The 16,961-nt window shown below is 41.3% G+C and overlaps 1 protein-coding gene across 2 annotated transcripts in view; it reads left to right on the top strand.

Moving 5' to 3' along the window:
- LOC110582716 (LIM domain containing preferred translocation partner in lipoma) overlaps positions 1-16,961 on the top strand; it is a 424,119-nt gene that overhangs the window by 92,106 nt on the left and 315,052 nt on the right. For both annotated transcript variants that reach the window (XM_044919939.1, XM_021692728.2), the window contains exon 3: positions 7,538-7,660. In XM_044919939.1, the coding sequence (XP_044775874.1) occupies positions 7,538-7,660 (123 nt within the window). The remainder of the gene's footprint in view (positions 1-7,537; positions 7,661-16,961) is intronic.

Raw genomic sequence — 16,961 nt, 5'->3', positions numbered from 1 at the left:
TCACGGAGGAGTGGAGAAAGTGGTTGCTTGAGATGGAATCCACTCCTGGTGAAGATGCAGTGAAGACTGTTGAAATGACAGCAAGGGATTTAGAATATTACATATACTTAGTTGATAAAGCAGCAGTGGGGATTGAGAGGATTGACCTCCAGTTCTAAAAGAAGTTCTGTGGGTAAAATGCTATCAAACAGCATCACCTGCTATGGACAAATTGTTCATGAAGAGAAGATTCTATCAACGCAGTCAACTCTGTTGTTACCTGATTTTAAGACATCACCAGCGACCCCTCGCCTTCAGCGCACCACCGCCCTGAGCAGCCAGCAGCATGGAACACGACCCTCCGACCCTCTGCCAGCTAAAAGAGACTGACTTGCTGAAAGCTCAGATGATGGTTAGCATTTTTTTAACAACTAAGTATTTTTTAGTTAAGGTGTATACACTAGTTTCTTTTTAGACAATGCTATTGCACACTTAATAGACTACAATACAGTGTAAACGCGACTCTTGTATTCACTGGGAAACCAAAAACTTCTTTTGGTTTGCTTTATTGTGCTGTTTGCTTTATTGTGGTGGTCTGGAACCAAACCCCCAATATCTGAGGTATGCCTGTGCCTCCTTTTTACACACACACACACACACACACACACACACGAGTGTAGAAAAGGCAGCTCGGTATAGTGTTTGCTAAACTGCGTCTGTAGGCTGACTGGCAAGGTGGCTCTTAAGGATCCTGTTCATTCATTTGTAGCTTGCCTAGAACATCTGCCGCAGTGATTTTTCAACTATCTTGTGTAGCAGTACTTCAGGGGCATTACTGGAGGCAATGGGGAGGCCCCCCTGGGTGGAACCCCAGACTTCCCCTGCTGTACTTGAGCCAGAGCTGCTCTGTTTTTATCTGCGTAAGTGATGGGGTTCTGTGTATAATTTCATCTTCAGCAGAGGGTTCATCTGCTTTAAAAAGATGTGGCAAGTGTTTATTTTACTGTCAAATAATCTGATGGTGGTTATTACGATTTGCATTTTATTGATGGATAGATAATACATTTTTCCATGTGATTATATAGCTATTCTCATGCAAATTGATCTTTATTTTAATTGTAAGGAGCTACTTTAAGAATATTATTTTTATTTCATGAGAGTAGAATTCAGTAGCAATAATTCAATGAGTAAGTAAATACAGTGAAAAGTACATTTTTTTGGTATTTTGTTGTTTTTGCTTTCTTACAAGCATAGAGCCGTGAGAAATGAGGCTGCTCGTGTGTACTCGGGCAGAGACCACTTTACCATTCCCCTGCTCTTACTTACTGAGTAAGCTTAAACTCTGAAGTGGTCTGTGTCGGGTGGGTTTAGACCTGGTTGCAAGTGGGCAACAACGATCATGACGGGCCAGTTGTGAAATGTCATTATAGACCCAATGAGGTAATTGAAAAAAAGTAAAAGAGGACCTGGAAGGCTGATGCCCCTCATTTTATAGAGGAAAAAGTTGAGTTTTAGGAAGGGAAAATCAGTCCTTATGGTGGTCACAGGTAGACCTGGCTTCCCGTTGTCGTCCTTTGAGTGAGTGGGTCTTGGGCTGGCTGCCTCAGTCGGGCTGACAGGAGAATGGAGACCCCACAGAGTATCTCCATGTATAGGAGTTTATCTCAAGAGTCCATGTGGGTGGGATCTGGCAGCAGAAGGCTCAGGGCTAGGGCCATCTCTCTTTGCTTTTCATTCCTCTTCCCTCCCTCCCACTCCTCCCTCTTTGATCCTCTGCCTCTCCATTATTGGCATGTCCCTTATTCCCCACCTGCCCCTAGTAATTGGCTTCTTAACTCACTGTGTGTTTTGACTATTAGTAAGTAGCCATGACCATGATCTTCTTGACTTATCATGACCACAGTTCATCCTCGTGGTTTTGTGACATGTGTCTTCGCTCAAATTTAGAAGGGAAGGAGGTTTATTAGCCTTGCTCATCTTTTTGTCGTTGGCCAAAGGTTAGGTTCACCAGCCTGTTTGTGGACTTTTGGTCAGGTGACCAGCCTTGCTTCTGTGGGTCACAGCGTTTTGAAGCGGAGTTACATGATCCAGAATATGGATCTTTTGGCACCAAGGGTTAGTGGCAGGACTGTTTCCTTTAAAGAGAGGTGGGTTGGCCAAACATTATCAACTTTGGGTGTGTTTGTACTGAAAAGTATGAGATGATATGGAATGTGAAGGAAAAAAAATTGAGGTATGGATCGGGTCTAGTGTTTAGGTTTTTTCTTGATGTTTTTGCTTCAGGTATACGAGACCCATGGAAAACTCTCATTGTCTCCTGTTGTTACCCTACTTTCTGTTTCTTCAGTGCCATGTTCCCCATTGCCAAGCTGTTATTTTCTTTTGAATCATAAAAATGTTGTCTGTATTTTGAACACAACAGAGTTTGCCCCAAAGATAGCTTTTTGTGGCACTTCTCACCACTGCCCTTAACTTTGGGGCAGATGAATCTTTTTAGATGCTAAAGAGACTGGAGTTTTAGACTAGTTTAGCACATTAGAAAAGTTGAATAGCCACTGGATAATAAGCTTCTTAGGGAAGGGGATTGCTTTTGTTTTTAAATCTCTTGTCTCTTCCATATGGTTTTACAAAGGGTCTCAAAGAACATAGTGCATTTGATATTACTAGGCAGACATGAAAGTAACATTATCCAGTAGACTATAAACTCCTTGAGGTTAGGGATCAAGCCTGCATGCTACTTAACCATCATGGGTTAAGAAGCGCAGGAGCCTCATCTAATGGAAGCTCCAGCAGCTGGGTTTACTTTGAATCAAAATACTTTAAAACTTACATACTCACTAGGACTGTGTCAGCCAAAGCATTTATTTTGAGACTATGGTCAAGGTAATAGTTGAGTAGCTAATGTTTATTGAATACTTAAGATGTGAGCAGTAGTTGGCACATAGGAACTCATTTAATCCTTAGAACAGCAGCATGAGGAACTGAGGCCCAGAGAGCTTAGGTAGACTGCTTAATGACACCAAACTGGAAGGTGGCAGCTGCACATGTCTAACCCCTACAAGGCTGACTCCAGAGGCTTTGCTGTTACTCTTTGTGTGGCAGGGGGATTTAATCAAAATGATCACAAAGAAATTCATTGATCATATTCTTGGCTTCGCTAAAGATAGAGATGATCAATGATAGATACTTAGTTTTGTTGTTTATAGACCGTATGGCTTTTTTTGTATCCCTTTTGTTATCACCGGCCGTGTTTGTTTTTTCATTAACCTTAGAAATAAGGGAATAATGAACTTCACTGACCATAAAAGAAAATAAATTAAGTGAAATCCATGCTGTATTATTAATACTTAATTCCACTGAAAAGAAAATCAAAATTGCATGTGAAAGAATGTACTGGTTTGTGTCCCTAGCCTTCTAGGGTTTCCCGAGATGAGATAGTTTTATATTTCTAAGCTATCTGGGAAATGTTTTTTTCCAAGGAATCACAAAAGGAAGCCCAAGCTTAGGTCCTATTGGGATTCCCTTGGTGTTACACATGGGGTCTGCTCAAGTTCCCTGAGCTTTGGGAAGCATGGTTTAAATATCATAGATTTAGTACCTCTAACATCAAGTTTTCTCTCTGATGATTTGGTTTCTTCCTCAGGTGTGCTTTTGAGCAGTCACATAAAAATCTTAGCTCTTCAAATCCCCCTTCTGTGATGTGTCATTGTGATTGCTTGGCCACCTCAAAGATTCTGGACATTGCTGAGGATGAGGTCAGGCCCATGCATGGTTTGAGTGTGATACTGGACATGGGCTCTAATTCTAGGAAGTAAACTTCCTAGGGCAGACAGTGGTTCTTAATTAACTAGACCATTGCCCTTGATCCTTTGTTTCTCTTAACAGCCTGATTAGGAACTCTGTTTTTAACAATGTTGATTTGATCAGGCAGTTCCTGATGTTTTTTCATAGCAGAGGACTTTGCAGTTTGTCTTGTTCCCCTACCTCAAAATGGAAATGAATACTTAACAAATAACTTGTTATTATGCTAAGCAGAATGCACTTATTTCCATTCATTAATAATGAACATTCTCCCCATTTTGCAGCCACTAATGCAGTAATCAGTCCAGGCAAGGACCATCTATGGATGCTAAAACCTTTGGGGGAAAGGTTTTGATGAGCAGAATAGCAGAGTTTTAAAGTGTCACCTCACAGATAATTTATTGATTTAAAAGGGAAGAGAGCAACTTTTACAGTGAAGAAATCTGGTGGACCCTACCTTAATCAAGTCATCAAATTTGATATCACTAAACCAAGCCAAACTGTCATCCTGAGCTTCCTGATGTGATGCGGTGGGAAGGACACAGCATCATGCACATAATATTCTTGTCCAGCTTGTTTTAATCCAACTCTAATCATCAGACAAAGCAAGATTGTTGAACTTTTTCTAAGATACCTGGCCTGAATTCTTTTGTCATGGAAGACAAAAATTGGCAGGGGGCGCAGAGGGGTGAGACTAAAAGACATGTCATCTCAACGTGTGATCTTTGACTGGATTCTGGATGGAAAGTAGTAACAATAAGTAAAAGGGCATTACTGAGATTGCTGGTGAATGTGAGCATGTGTGTGCATTAGAAAATTCCACACCCACGAGCACCTGAGTGGCTCAGTCTGTTGAGCGTCCAGCTCTTGATCTCAGCTCAGGTTTTGATCTCAGGGTCGTGAATTCAAGCCCCATGTTGGGCTCAGCGTGGAATCTACTTAAAAAAAAAAAAAAAAAAATCCATACCTGTGTTACACGTCCAGATATGATCATGGTACAAGGAGTTCTTAGGAGATGTAAGCTGAAGTATATGGAGGGGAAGTTTCTGCAACTTCTTTCAAATGGTTTAGCTACAATAACAAATGAACAAATAAATGTATTTGTTATAAGAGAGAGAGTGTGAGAGCAAGTAAGTATGGCAGAGTGTTGGCCTTGTGACAGAGTGTTGGCTATTGATAAATCTGGGGGAAAGGCATGTGGGTACCTTTCCTGTGAATTTAATTTTTTTTAGATAAAGACCTTTGGGTATAAAGAATGAATAAATACAAGTGAATACTCTTTCATAACTCAATACTGTCCCTCCTTGTCTATTACCTGTAGTTCGTGGATAAGCAGTGTGTGGGCAAAAACGTCACCCATTTCAAGTCAGACTCTTAGAGATAGCCTTCCATGCTATACACTTTGGTTCTGGGCTCTGCTTTAAAGTCTATTCTTACATCTTTGCAATGGGGATGTCATCACCCTATAATTCTGCTAGTGGCGCGAAGAATTATGATTTTCCAAGTTATAATAAGCCCCAATTGTGGTTTGGTGAGCTTTTGTCACACACATTTTTACTGAATGAATGAAAATAAAGATCTTACAGAAAATAATATTCTATGGATGGCTAACTCATGGGGTTTTTATAGCTGTTAGCGAGCGAAAAGACACAGTCACTGGACTCCATTGGTATCCAGCCTCTTGTCCTCTCTTTCCACATGCGCACCCCAGCCACTGCTCCGGCACCCACCCCTGCACGGGTATAACCTGGGAGCACTCCGCCTCAGCTCCAATACCTGTCTCTCACTTTCTGCCGTGATGCTTTTCTGCCACCATTCTACTTCTTGGCATGAGTACGGGGGTTTATAACCCATGGCAACCCTAAACCTGTGGAGAAATGGAGCCTGAGGATAAGTATTCTCTTCTTTCATCCCTTAGGTGGGGAGATCTGAGGCATGCTTCTCAGGGCTCCTCTGAGCTCCCCCGCCAGCAGAGTGGGCCCAACTTGAGCAGGTGATCGTAAGGCTGCAATGATAGGAAGTTAGGAAGACATGTGGCTAAGTGTGTGCCATTCTGTGAGTTCGTTGTAAGACAGTTGCGTCTGGGATCTAACATACAGTATTGAGAGTAGCAGGACAGTTCCTGCATCTACAGGTTCTGTAGAGGACAGGACCAAGAGGATCACCAGTGGAGGATGTGGCAGGACTTCCATCATTTGAACTGAGGCATAAAATAGAGATGCAACAGAGAGAAAGAAACCTGTTCTAATCTGCGATGGGGATTGAAATATGGCAGCAGAGCTCTTACCAGAAGGCCAGGCAGGGCAGCAAGGGTCTGGGGTTCTTCGTGCAAAATCCCACAGCACTAGGCGGGCACCTGCTGAATTACGTCAACCTCATAGGAGAAACTAAAAATGGGGAGTAGTCCCAATTTGGTGGGAAGAGAGGATAAGGAGGCTGGATACCAACTGAATGAAGCCTTACATGTACAGGCTCGTTAAGCACTATAATTACTTGTTTCATTGTATAGCTCAGGATGATTCTGTGACTTTGGAGTCTCTGTGGTTAGATATCCATCAGTACTTAGAGCATGGACAGTTGATGTACTTTCTACTGCAGTTAAGTACAGATGTTGAAGACCTGATTAAATTCTGTCTCTTTACTGATACCCCAAGGGGACACTTAATGAATGATGCTCCCTTTAAGAAGAAGAATAATTAACAATAGCTATATTATTCATATTAATTTATAGTTACTGGTTACTATAATTAATGCTATTTAAGAAAATGATCATAATTATAGCACTTTACAATTTACAAAGTATTTTCCCATCCATTTTCTTATCTGAATCTTGTAACATCCCTCTGGCTTAGGTAGGGCAGGTGAGGGGGAGGAAACTATGGTCCAGAGAAGAATTTAACCAATCCCCCGCTCTTACCAGTATATTATGCAGTGATGCTATGGAAATACACATAGGAGAATCAGATTCACACAGTTCTCAGTTGCCTTCCCAAACACCAATGTCCCGTCTTTCCATATTGTACCAGGACCCATTCCCCAAGCCCGGTCACGATCCCTGGGAATGCCCTTGTGGCAGTGTCTTCCCCTCTACTCACCCTCTGTGCTTCTGAGTGCACGTGGAGGGCGGTGCTTGTGATAACATGGGGTATTGACAGGTGAAGTCTATAGATCTCCAGCTTCATGATCGATGACCGCCACCACATGCTTCCTCTGCAGCCCCTTGGCCAGAACTCTGAGCAGACCCATTCTAGTACACTTTGAAGGTCCATTGCTTGGAATGCACTGTGTCTCTCTCACAGACACATCTAATACCCAACTTAGCCTGCCGATTCCTCTTCCTAGACCGTCAGTCTCCTGCCCATGCCCCTTCCTGCTGCAGCTCAGATGCTCCAATTCTGTGTGATGGTTTCTGAACACAAAGAACTTGTAATATCTCCCCAGCTGGATCTGCTCCTTCAGCAGAGGGATGGAGACATTTATTTCCTTTTACTTGTAAATTCGTAAAAAAAAAAAAAAAAAAAAAAGCCTCTAATGAGTGTGATTTTAGGCAAATCACTTCATATCTTTCAGTTTTCTTATTTGTCAAAACAGGATAATTCTACTTCAGATTTTGTAAAAGCTAAAATAAGTGAAGTGCAGAAAAGCTTGGACCAAGCCACACTATAACTTGAGAGGTTTGCACTCAGACTGATATCACTAGACACTGGAGATGTTTTTTTTTGGGGGGGGGGTAACACGTCTCTGTTGCTTTCAACAGGGAAATCCTGGAGGCAAGACCCTTGAGGAGAGACGTTCTAGCCTGGATGCCGAGATAGACTCGCTGACCAGTATCTTGGCTGACCTTGAGTGCAGCTCTCCTTACAAGCCTCGACCCCCACAGGTAAGAGCCTTCTGTAAACATGTCCACACTGCCGGCCACCGGAGTCCACAGCGACCTGAGAGAACAGGCTGTGGCTTGTTGCCCTTCCATTCGTTTTTGACCTTCTCAGAGTCAGTGTTCTACATTGTATTTTTTTTTTTTTTAATATCATCGTATGTTAGTTGACAGAAACTTCTTCTATTGAATTTACGAGTATTTTTTTAAAGGAACGCAAGAGTATTATACAAAAATGTTGTGAAAATTAAATCTGCTCTTATTCTATTGCCCTGTACTTTTTCTGGCTTTCCCTATGAGGGGTGTTTTGTTTTATGCGTATAGTCTGCACAAACATACTTTAGCATGGCTAGGTTCAAGTTAAGGGGAGGGCTACATCTTCTGTGAAGAAACCCTTTCTGCTGGCTCTGGAGGTGGCTTCTATTTGATGGTGGCTGTTGTCAGTAATGCTCTGAGATTCATGTCCCTTTTCTTTGGAGTTCCTTCCCTGTCTCAGATTCCCCGGGGGGGATTTCTACGTTGAGGAGCTTGACCACTTCTTTCAGTTTTCTTGTCAAAGGTTGTGGATAGCTTATACTCGCATCAACACTTTGGAAATACATATAGTTCTCCCCATCTCACCAGAGTTAGTGATAGCTCCTAGGATCTGTATTCTAAGTGCAAACGGAGCCTTGTCAGTAGCTCTTCCATGCATTCCTTTGCTCACTTTGGAGATTGGCTGTTTCTCTGCTCCTCGGTGTCCGCAGAAGCTGATCTTCCACTGCTGTGGGTCATTGTGTCTCTCTCGGGTCTCGAGAAGGCAATGGCAGAACTACTCGAGGGCTTCTGAGTCCTCAGAAGACAGCGAGCAGAGCTCTAGGTGCAGACATGGGACTGGTACTGTCACCAGTGTTGTTTGACTCGTGATGTTTGCTTGACCACATGACGGTGCATACGGCACTCTGAGCCTCACTCTGGTTCTTGAACAACAGCTCCTGTATTCACAGTGGATTCTTTCACAAGCTAAAAGCCAGTCCTGCTTCTCCTCTGTCAGTCATTTCCACACGTAAGATGGCAGTGCTTTCCTCATTGGACATATTCCCATTACCTTTTCTAGACACGTCATGGGGCCGTCAGCCATGTGGGGGCACAAGGCAGAACAAGAGAGCTTGGTGGTTCCTCAGCCGTGTTGGCTTCACCAGCCCTACCAATGGTGAAAATGCATTTCATTTCAGTCAACATGCCCTGAGCGGCAGGCATGGAGCAGGCACTCTGGTCTTTGGAGGGAACTGTTGGGAGAAGGAAAGGGAGAAAAAGAGAACCAAGCTGCCATCTTCTAAGAGCCCATGATTTTAGAAGTCATACTCCAGAAGATATGGTAGAAGCACATGAAAGTGGCAGGCTCTGAGGTTTATCAGAGAACCTTCATGTTCAGCTGAAGGGAGGGGGGCCTTGCAGTTTTGGGGGCCAGAAGGGAGAACAGCCTGAGCTGGAAAGCAGGAAGGTCCAGGTTGTGTTCAGGGAACTGCAGCTGGGTAGTTGCAGAGAAGGCCACTGAAGGCTTGAAGTCTGCTCTAGGACCAGAAGGTTCCCTACCGAGAGCCTGTGGACACATTTGAAGGCCAGATTAACATTCTGTCCTGTCGTTTATAAAGATAATGGGGAATAGTTGAAGGTTCTCAAGCAGGGGAAAATTACAATACATTCTAGAAAAAAACAAAAACAAAAACATAGGAACAAGACCAACTCTGGAAAGATCCAGGAGGATGAGCCCAAGTCTGAGAATTATTCTTCAACAAGCCTTGCTTACTTCATTGCTCCTGGCCATTGTTTGATGTTAAACATTTTTCGTATTCCACCCAACACATACCTCAAGCCCAGTTTCTCAGGAGAGCGAGACCACTGACTTTACAGCTGGGCTCACCTGTCTTATGCTCAAATACTTCTATGCCCCACCACACTGACCCACCCTTTTTTAATGGGGCTTTTCTCTAGTCTTTTTTTTTTTTAATCTCCTAAATTCTTTTTTTTTAAGATTTTTTTAAATTTTATTTATTTATTTGAGACAGAGAATGAGAGACAGAGAGCATGAGAGCGAGGAGGGTCAGAGGGAGAAGCGGACCCCCTGCTGAGCAGGGAGCCCTATGCGGGACTTGATCCCGGGACTCCAGGATCATGACCTGAGCCGAAGGCAGTCGCTTAACCAACTGAGCCACCCAGGCACCCTTAATCTCCTAAATTCTTATACTGTAGTTTATACTGGGGAGGTTCTGCTTAGAGGTTTTTACTTAATATAGCTTTCCTTCTTTAAGGCTATGTCTCTGCATGTCTCCCATAAATCACTGCATTTTAATGGGTTATTCAGCAGCTACATTTTTGTGTGAGCCATCATACTGTGCACACAAACTCATAATCACTGATATTTGGACAGTACTTTACTGATGGTAAAGCACTTTCACATATATTCTCACTTGACTAACATATAGATGCCTCAACTCTGAGACACAGAGGGTATGCTTAGTTTTTGGCTGAGGAAACAAAGATGTGGCAGGTAAGTGACATGGCTCAGCAGGACATGTGACTATAGTGTGGGCATAACTGGACCTGGACTTTTTTGTGTGTTTGGTTTTAAGTTCTAAAACAAGGTTGAGGATGCCAGGATTTTTTTTTTTTTTTTTTTTTTACCAATGACAACTCAATGAAATCAGTTATGTGAGTAACAGTATCGCTGAAGTATGGCTTTCTCATAAAAAATAAAACATTTAGAAAGTTTAAAAAGCTAGTAATGGTAACCCTTAGATAGAAGAAGTTGAGGATTAGGAGAAAATCTACTTTCAATATGCCTATTCCATTCAGAAATTAAAGAGTGATCCTTTCTAACTTTTTTTTTATTTTTCTGATTTAGGAAAGCAGGGGTTAATTGGGAGAGCTATCTCATTCTTCTGAATTATCTTCACTCTGGTAGAACTGAATTAGATGTGTTAGTATTTATTGGTTAACATAATTATATGCTGTGAGAACAATAATCACACACTTAAAATATTAAAAAAATATGTGCCAACAGAAGATGATATTTGCAGGAGACTGTGTTGTGTTGTAATTAAAAGGTACTCAGAAAGTCCTAGAAATGTAGACTATTAATGCCCAACTTTGATGTTTCCATTTTTGATACAAAGCAAATTACAAAATCCGTTGAGTCACCTGAATACTTAAAGTAGGCTAGTAGGTCTATGATTTCTCATTATTTAAGCATGTGTTGTATGCTTACCCAAGCCCACCTCTGAATCACCTTTTTAGGCTGCTTTGACTCATAGATCTAAGGCAAAATGATGATATATGTGGAGTATTTGCAGAGGGAGAGGTCCAAAGGAGCTCTATAACTTTAAAAAATGTCTGAGCTATTAAAAATATATTTTATGGGGCATTTTCTTCCTTGTTCCAAGGGAATGCTTTGTGCTCTCAGATTTCCCAACTTTAGTTCTGTGTGCTTATTTATCCATTTTTTAATTTGGGAAATTTGGCTTAATTCTACGTATTCGTTTACTCGTAGCATTTATTGAGATCCCACTGTGGATTAGGCATTGGAAATACGAAGTTCATCATCAATATGTCCTTGCTCTAGAGTAATTTCTAGTCTTACAGAAGAGACAGGCACATAAACAATTCAAAAGGACACCAAAGAAGCACTTCCCTGTGCTACCTGAAGTTATCATGTGACTCACCAGATGTTGAAATTGTTGAAAAGTCAAAAATAGGAATATCAGCATTATACTTCATACCTTTCTAGGGAAGTATCAGGGCAGACTTCATGGAGTGGGGAGAATTTGAGTTTACTTGGCTGCACATGTCATGGGAAGGACATGAAATTCAAGGTACCAGAAAAATAGGAATGAGGAAATCAAGGAATGTTGAAAGTGAATGCCTTGTTTGAGGATGAGTTAGGTTCCTTGTGACATACAGGATATGTGGAATGCAAAGGGGAATGGCAGGAGGAGAAATCACCTGTTCTTAATACCTAGGTTTCCCTCATGATGCCCAAGGACTCATAGTAAGAGGGGGAATGCGCAGTGTGTGTGTGTGTGCTTCTGGCTACAGTGGGATTGGGGGTAATTTTTTAAACAAATTTTATAATGTAAAAATATACATTTGTGACACTGCACAAAATGTGTGTATTAGGAAATAGTTTGAGAACAGCTGTGAGAAGGTCAGAGTTGGTTATGAGGAGAATCACAGACCCAGTATGATCATAGAGTATCAGAGCTTAAGTGAGCTCTTGAGGTCATGTAGCCCCACACTTACTTTATAGAAGGAAAGTTTTTCCCCAGAGAGGGAAAGATTATTGTTCAATGAGGCTCAGTTAGAGACAAGATGAATGATTCTCTTTTTCCTGAACCATGCCGTAATGGTTCTCTGTGGATGATAACAACAACCAAGGGACAGTTTGGTTCTTTTTAGCATCTCAATTAGTTTATTCCACAGTGTCTCTCTTTTGTGGTACTTTCCCTAAAAATATGTCTTGGAAACATAACGAAGGAGGAGATAAAGAACATACCTCAAAGGTAAACAGAAAATTTATGACCATATAGCATCTGTGAGTTGGTATAAATCTAGACCTCACCCACTGAGCATCATTTCTTGGTAGAAGTGCAGCTGTGCTTGGGTTCAATTGCAATTCTGTCAATTTTTTAGAAGACGAAGGATAAATCATGAACTTCCTTTTTCTTTGTCTCTGCAGAGGCAGAGCTAGAGTGCTGGTCTTCTAATTCCTAGTACAAAGCTACCTCTTCTTCCCACAAGGAATTGGGTAGCATTGGAGATGGTACCTGGGGATTTAGTAACTTTTGGATCAAGTCGCCTTTGAATTGATCAGATAGGATTTCACTATCCTCATTTATGCTAGTATGAAAATTTTAGAGAGATTTTGGGCATAAGGATAGGGCTGGACATAGTTTGAGAGCTGAGACTCCAAATTTGCCAAGAAGAAGACTACTTGTCTTCTCCGTTCCATGTGGTCTCCTCTCTAGGAAGAGCTTAATTTGCGGGAACTGTCACATCATCAGGCTGAGCTTCCTTTCGTTTCTGAAATGGGCATGGTGACTATGATGAGTTCCCTTTTGCAGAGATGCAGTATTGTTCTAGAGCTACAAGAAATAACCTAAGGTTGACCTAAGCAACCAACCCGTTCACGCGATTTTTTCCATTTTGCTTTGGGATTGTTAGCTTGTGCCTGGAGCTTGCTTTAAAGCTTTGGGTCTTTGAAGATTTGGAGCACATCATTTCCGCATGCTGTTTACCCTATAAATGACATATTTATCTTCCTAATTTAAGGCATTTAAAAATGACTGTAACTTCTTAGTCTATTTGGAAACAGAGAACATACATGCTGTTTGGTCACATGGACACATCTTTAACTGCAATCCCTGGGCTCCCACACTAAGTTCTTTTCATAGAGCAATAATCTGTGAGGCCAACTGAGAAAGTATTTCAGGTGTGTGCGTGTTGTAGGGAAGGCTTTTTATTAGGAATTCATGTGGCCCGAGGGCTTGGAGACAGTGTAATCAGGGTGGAGTCTGGTGGTGCCATGGATCTTCTATTCTCTTGCGCTCCCTGTTCTAGCCTGCAAAAGCCATGAGCAGCTGCAGGGGAGATTAATTAGTAATTAAATTTTTAATATTTCATATTACTCAGTTCAACCCAAACTTGCAGGCCACTGGGGGATGAAAGCTGAGCCACACTGACACTCTGGCGGGATGCGGGCTATCCCTGCACGCTGGGACCTTGTTGGTTCCGTGTTGGGCTCCCTGAGAATTTGAGATAGGAGCTGGGTCTTATGCTGTTTGAGAAAAGGAATAGGTATGGACAGTGTTGTCTTCCTTTTCCTACATTCTCCCGGGAAAAACTTGGGAGCATGCTGTGATTTGCTAGGGAAAAGAAACACCAGAGTTGTCTATCTGAATTGTCTGTTTACTAATAGCTTTCTTTGAGAGCTATGGGAAAAGTTGAAACACTATAGAAACCTCATATATATGAGAGGAGCTGGAGTACAATAAAATAAAATGTGTGAAAATACCACTTGAGAAGAAAAACAGATCTTATTATTTGCATGGTCCGCATTCAGAAGATCTGGTTTATTTTGAATTAGTCTGTACCTGCTAGAAAACTTGAGCAGTTAAATAACAACATGATGGGGGGTGGAGGAGTGGTTAGCTGACTCAGACCTGCATGCCAAGAGTTTGATGATGGGCAATTAATTTTTAGATTGTATATAATTGCACCTCAATAACATTTATACCTCCTCCTTTTTTTTTTTTTTTTTAGAAGGTGATGCTTCTGTTTGTGTCATATGTGACAAATAATAATAAAGGTAGCTTTTAATCTTTGTTTTGAGTGCCATGAAAATGTAACATTTTCAGAGTGGAAATTTAGGCCCAAAATATACCTTGGATTGCACCTCTACAAAACTTTGGCACAAAAATTTCATTTCACCTGCCCCAGTGTCAGAATGTGCTCCTGGTGTCTGGTGTAGTTTAGCTCCTAGCAGTGATGGGAGAGGGAGCCCAGTGGACCACTGCTGCTGAGCACCATGGAAAAGCCAGGCCTTCTAGAGCCTGGTGTAGTGGTGGTGGGGGGGGGGGGGGTCATCTCTGGTACCTTGGCCATGGTCCCTGGGATAGCCTTTAACTGATTTCTTTACCAGACCTGGATGAGTCCTTGGCTCAGAGGTGATTGTCTTACATGACACCGAACCTCTCAATCCAGGCCTTGGTTTAAAAAGAAACACACAAAGCTGGCTGTTGATTTTCTCCCATTTTCCGACAGCATCTTAGTGAAAATGATTAACTGTGTCCATGCAGAAGCACACATTGTATTTGCAAAATTAAAGAGCTTTCTTGTCAGGACTGGTTTCCCTATTTCTTTCCTCCTCTCCCACTGTTTAAACATCTATTTTGCAAGTAGCCTTGGTCTGAAACCCCAGGGTCCCCCCGCCCACACACCTTTTTTTTTCTTTTCCTTCAATTTAAAAGAAAATAAACAAGGGATGCCTGGGTGGCTCAGTCGTTAAGCGTCTGCCTTCGGCTCGGGTCATGATCCCAAGGTCCTGGGATCGAGCCCCGCATCGGGCTCCCTGCTCCGCGGGAAGCCTGCTTCTCCCTCTCCCGCTCCCCCTGCCTGTGTTCCCTCTCTTGCTGTGTTTCTCTCTGTCAAATAAATAAATAAAATGTTAAAAAAAAAAAGAAACAACAAAATACAAATTCAGCTATATTTTTTACTTAAGATTAGACTTTACTGTGGCAAGTACACATTGAGTTTTAAGAGAAAAAGGTATACCTCAGAGAAGATATGGTCATTGTTTTGTCCATTTTATATGCTTCATAGCCAAACTAAAGTATAATGATGATAATGATGGTCTCTCTAGACAGAAGGTTGGAGGTGGTTAATAACCAATCCTACATATCACCATTTGTCAGGGTGAGTAACTGGTCTGTCCTCCACGCAAAATATCACATTGGCCTATAACTGCTAAGGTTCTTTTCACACCGTGGAAAAAACTACCAGGGAAGTCATGCATTGCCTTTCAGGGAATCTATTAATTACAAACATAAAACCATAGTTTGTTGTGTTTCTTAGTTTGAGCATATTTCCTTATAAAGTTCTAACCTGGAGTTTTATTGAAATAAAAGATTTGGGCACATACTTCTTTCTATTGAATCAGCAGGTATAGATTTCATTAGTAAGTACAGACAGGACCACTTGTGAATTTTGGAATTTGTCTCTCTGCTTTGGTCCCTCACCCAAATGTGCCCCTCAGTTATGCTGAGTTAAAGGCCGCAGAAGGGAATCGGATTGTGTTTTGCTGTACCGAATCACACATTGCTTAAATGGAAAGGAAGTCATCTTCCAACAGCACTCACAGAGTATACCTTACTGAGACAAGATAATAAAGCTGGAACAGCAAAGAAACAATTGTGATAAATACCAGACTATGAAGTCCTTGAGACAAGATTATCTTTTGTTTCCTGGTACACGAGAGACAGACAAATTCATATTTACTGATCAAATGAGTAAATGTTGTCATCAAGTCCAGTAATGATGTAAGTAACCACACCCTAGAAGTCTGCCAGAGAATCCAGTCTAGATTTGACATTGGGCTAGTGCATAGTAAAGGTACTGTTGCTTTCTGATTTTTACATAGTGGGCATGTATTTGCATCAATACAAAATAAGTACAACCGAGGCAAGTAAGTTTTGTTAAGGACAGCTTACTGATGGCTGCTGATTCAGCTAGCATTTCTAGCTTTATCCCCTGGATTTCATTTTAACACTTGAAGGCAGTGCACTTGGTTGAGAAGAGGATATTATCTTAGGTTATGATTCAATATACTACCATTCTCTTAGTATTGGGATGGTATAAAAAAAATAAACATCAAGTTATTTTCTGTATCCTCTTTAGAATTGCTGAAATGAGGAAACCATCATATTACTGTTTCCTAATACAAAGATCAATGTGATAAATTCTTTGAATTCAGTGATAGGAGACAAAAGTTACCTGAATGATGAATTGATAGATGTTTCCTTTCTTCAGGAAAAAAAAAATGCAGAATTATCATATGACTCTTTTGCTTGGGTTTCTATGATTCAACTTCTCCTTCCTTTACCACATTGTTTCTGATACCTCCTCACCAATATTTGAAATGTCATAAATAAATGCCAGTTATAAGCCATTTCAAAACTAATGACTTTCCTAAATCTAACTCATGCTTTTTACTTCTTTTTTTTTTTTTTTAAAGATTTTATTTATTTATTTGAGAGAGAGAGAATGAGAGACAGAGAGCATGAGAAGGAGGAGGGTCAGAGGGAGAAGCAGACTCCCTGCCGAGCAGGGAGCCCGATGCGGGACTCGATCCCGGGACTCCAGGATCATGACCTGAGCCGAAGGCAGTCGCTTAACCAACTGAGCCACCCAGGCCCCCCTAACTCATGCTTTTTAAATGAAAATAAGTTCTGTATGTATGTACGTATGTGTGCCCATAAACATCCTTAAAAATATGTAAACTTCAGACCTTTGAATAGAGATCATTTAATTCTAAATGGATTCTTTGCTTATATTGATGGTAAACAATGTCTCCATTAAAGTAACATATTTGCTGATATAAATAAAATATAAGATTTAAAGTGAGCCAAAAAGATAGAATATTTATTTGTCTCTTTTAAGAAATGTGGTGTTTCAGAAAGCTTGAAGGACTAGTAGTTATATGCATGAGGCCATTACCTGAATCATTTGTGAAGTGTTTTAAACTCTTCCTAATTTCATCTTGATAATGTAGTAC

The sequence above is a fragment of the Neomonachus schauinslandi genome, chromosome 1, assembly GCF_002201575.2.
Source record: "Neomonachus schauinslandi chromosome 1, ASM220157v2, whole genome shotgun sequence".
Lineage (NCBI taxonomy): Eukaryota > Metazoa > Chordata > Mammalia > Carnivora > Phocidae > Neomonachus > Neomonachus schauinslandi.
This window is presented reverse-complemented; position numbering and strand designations above follow the sequence as displayed.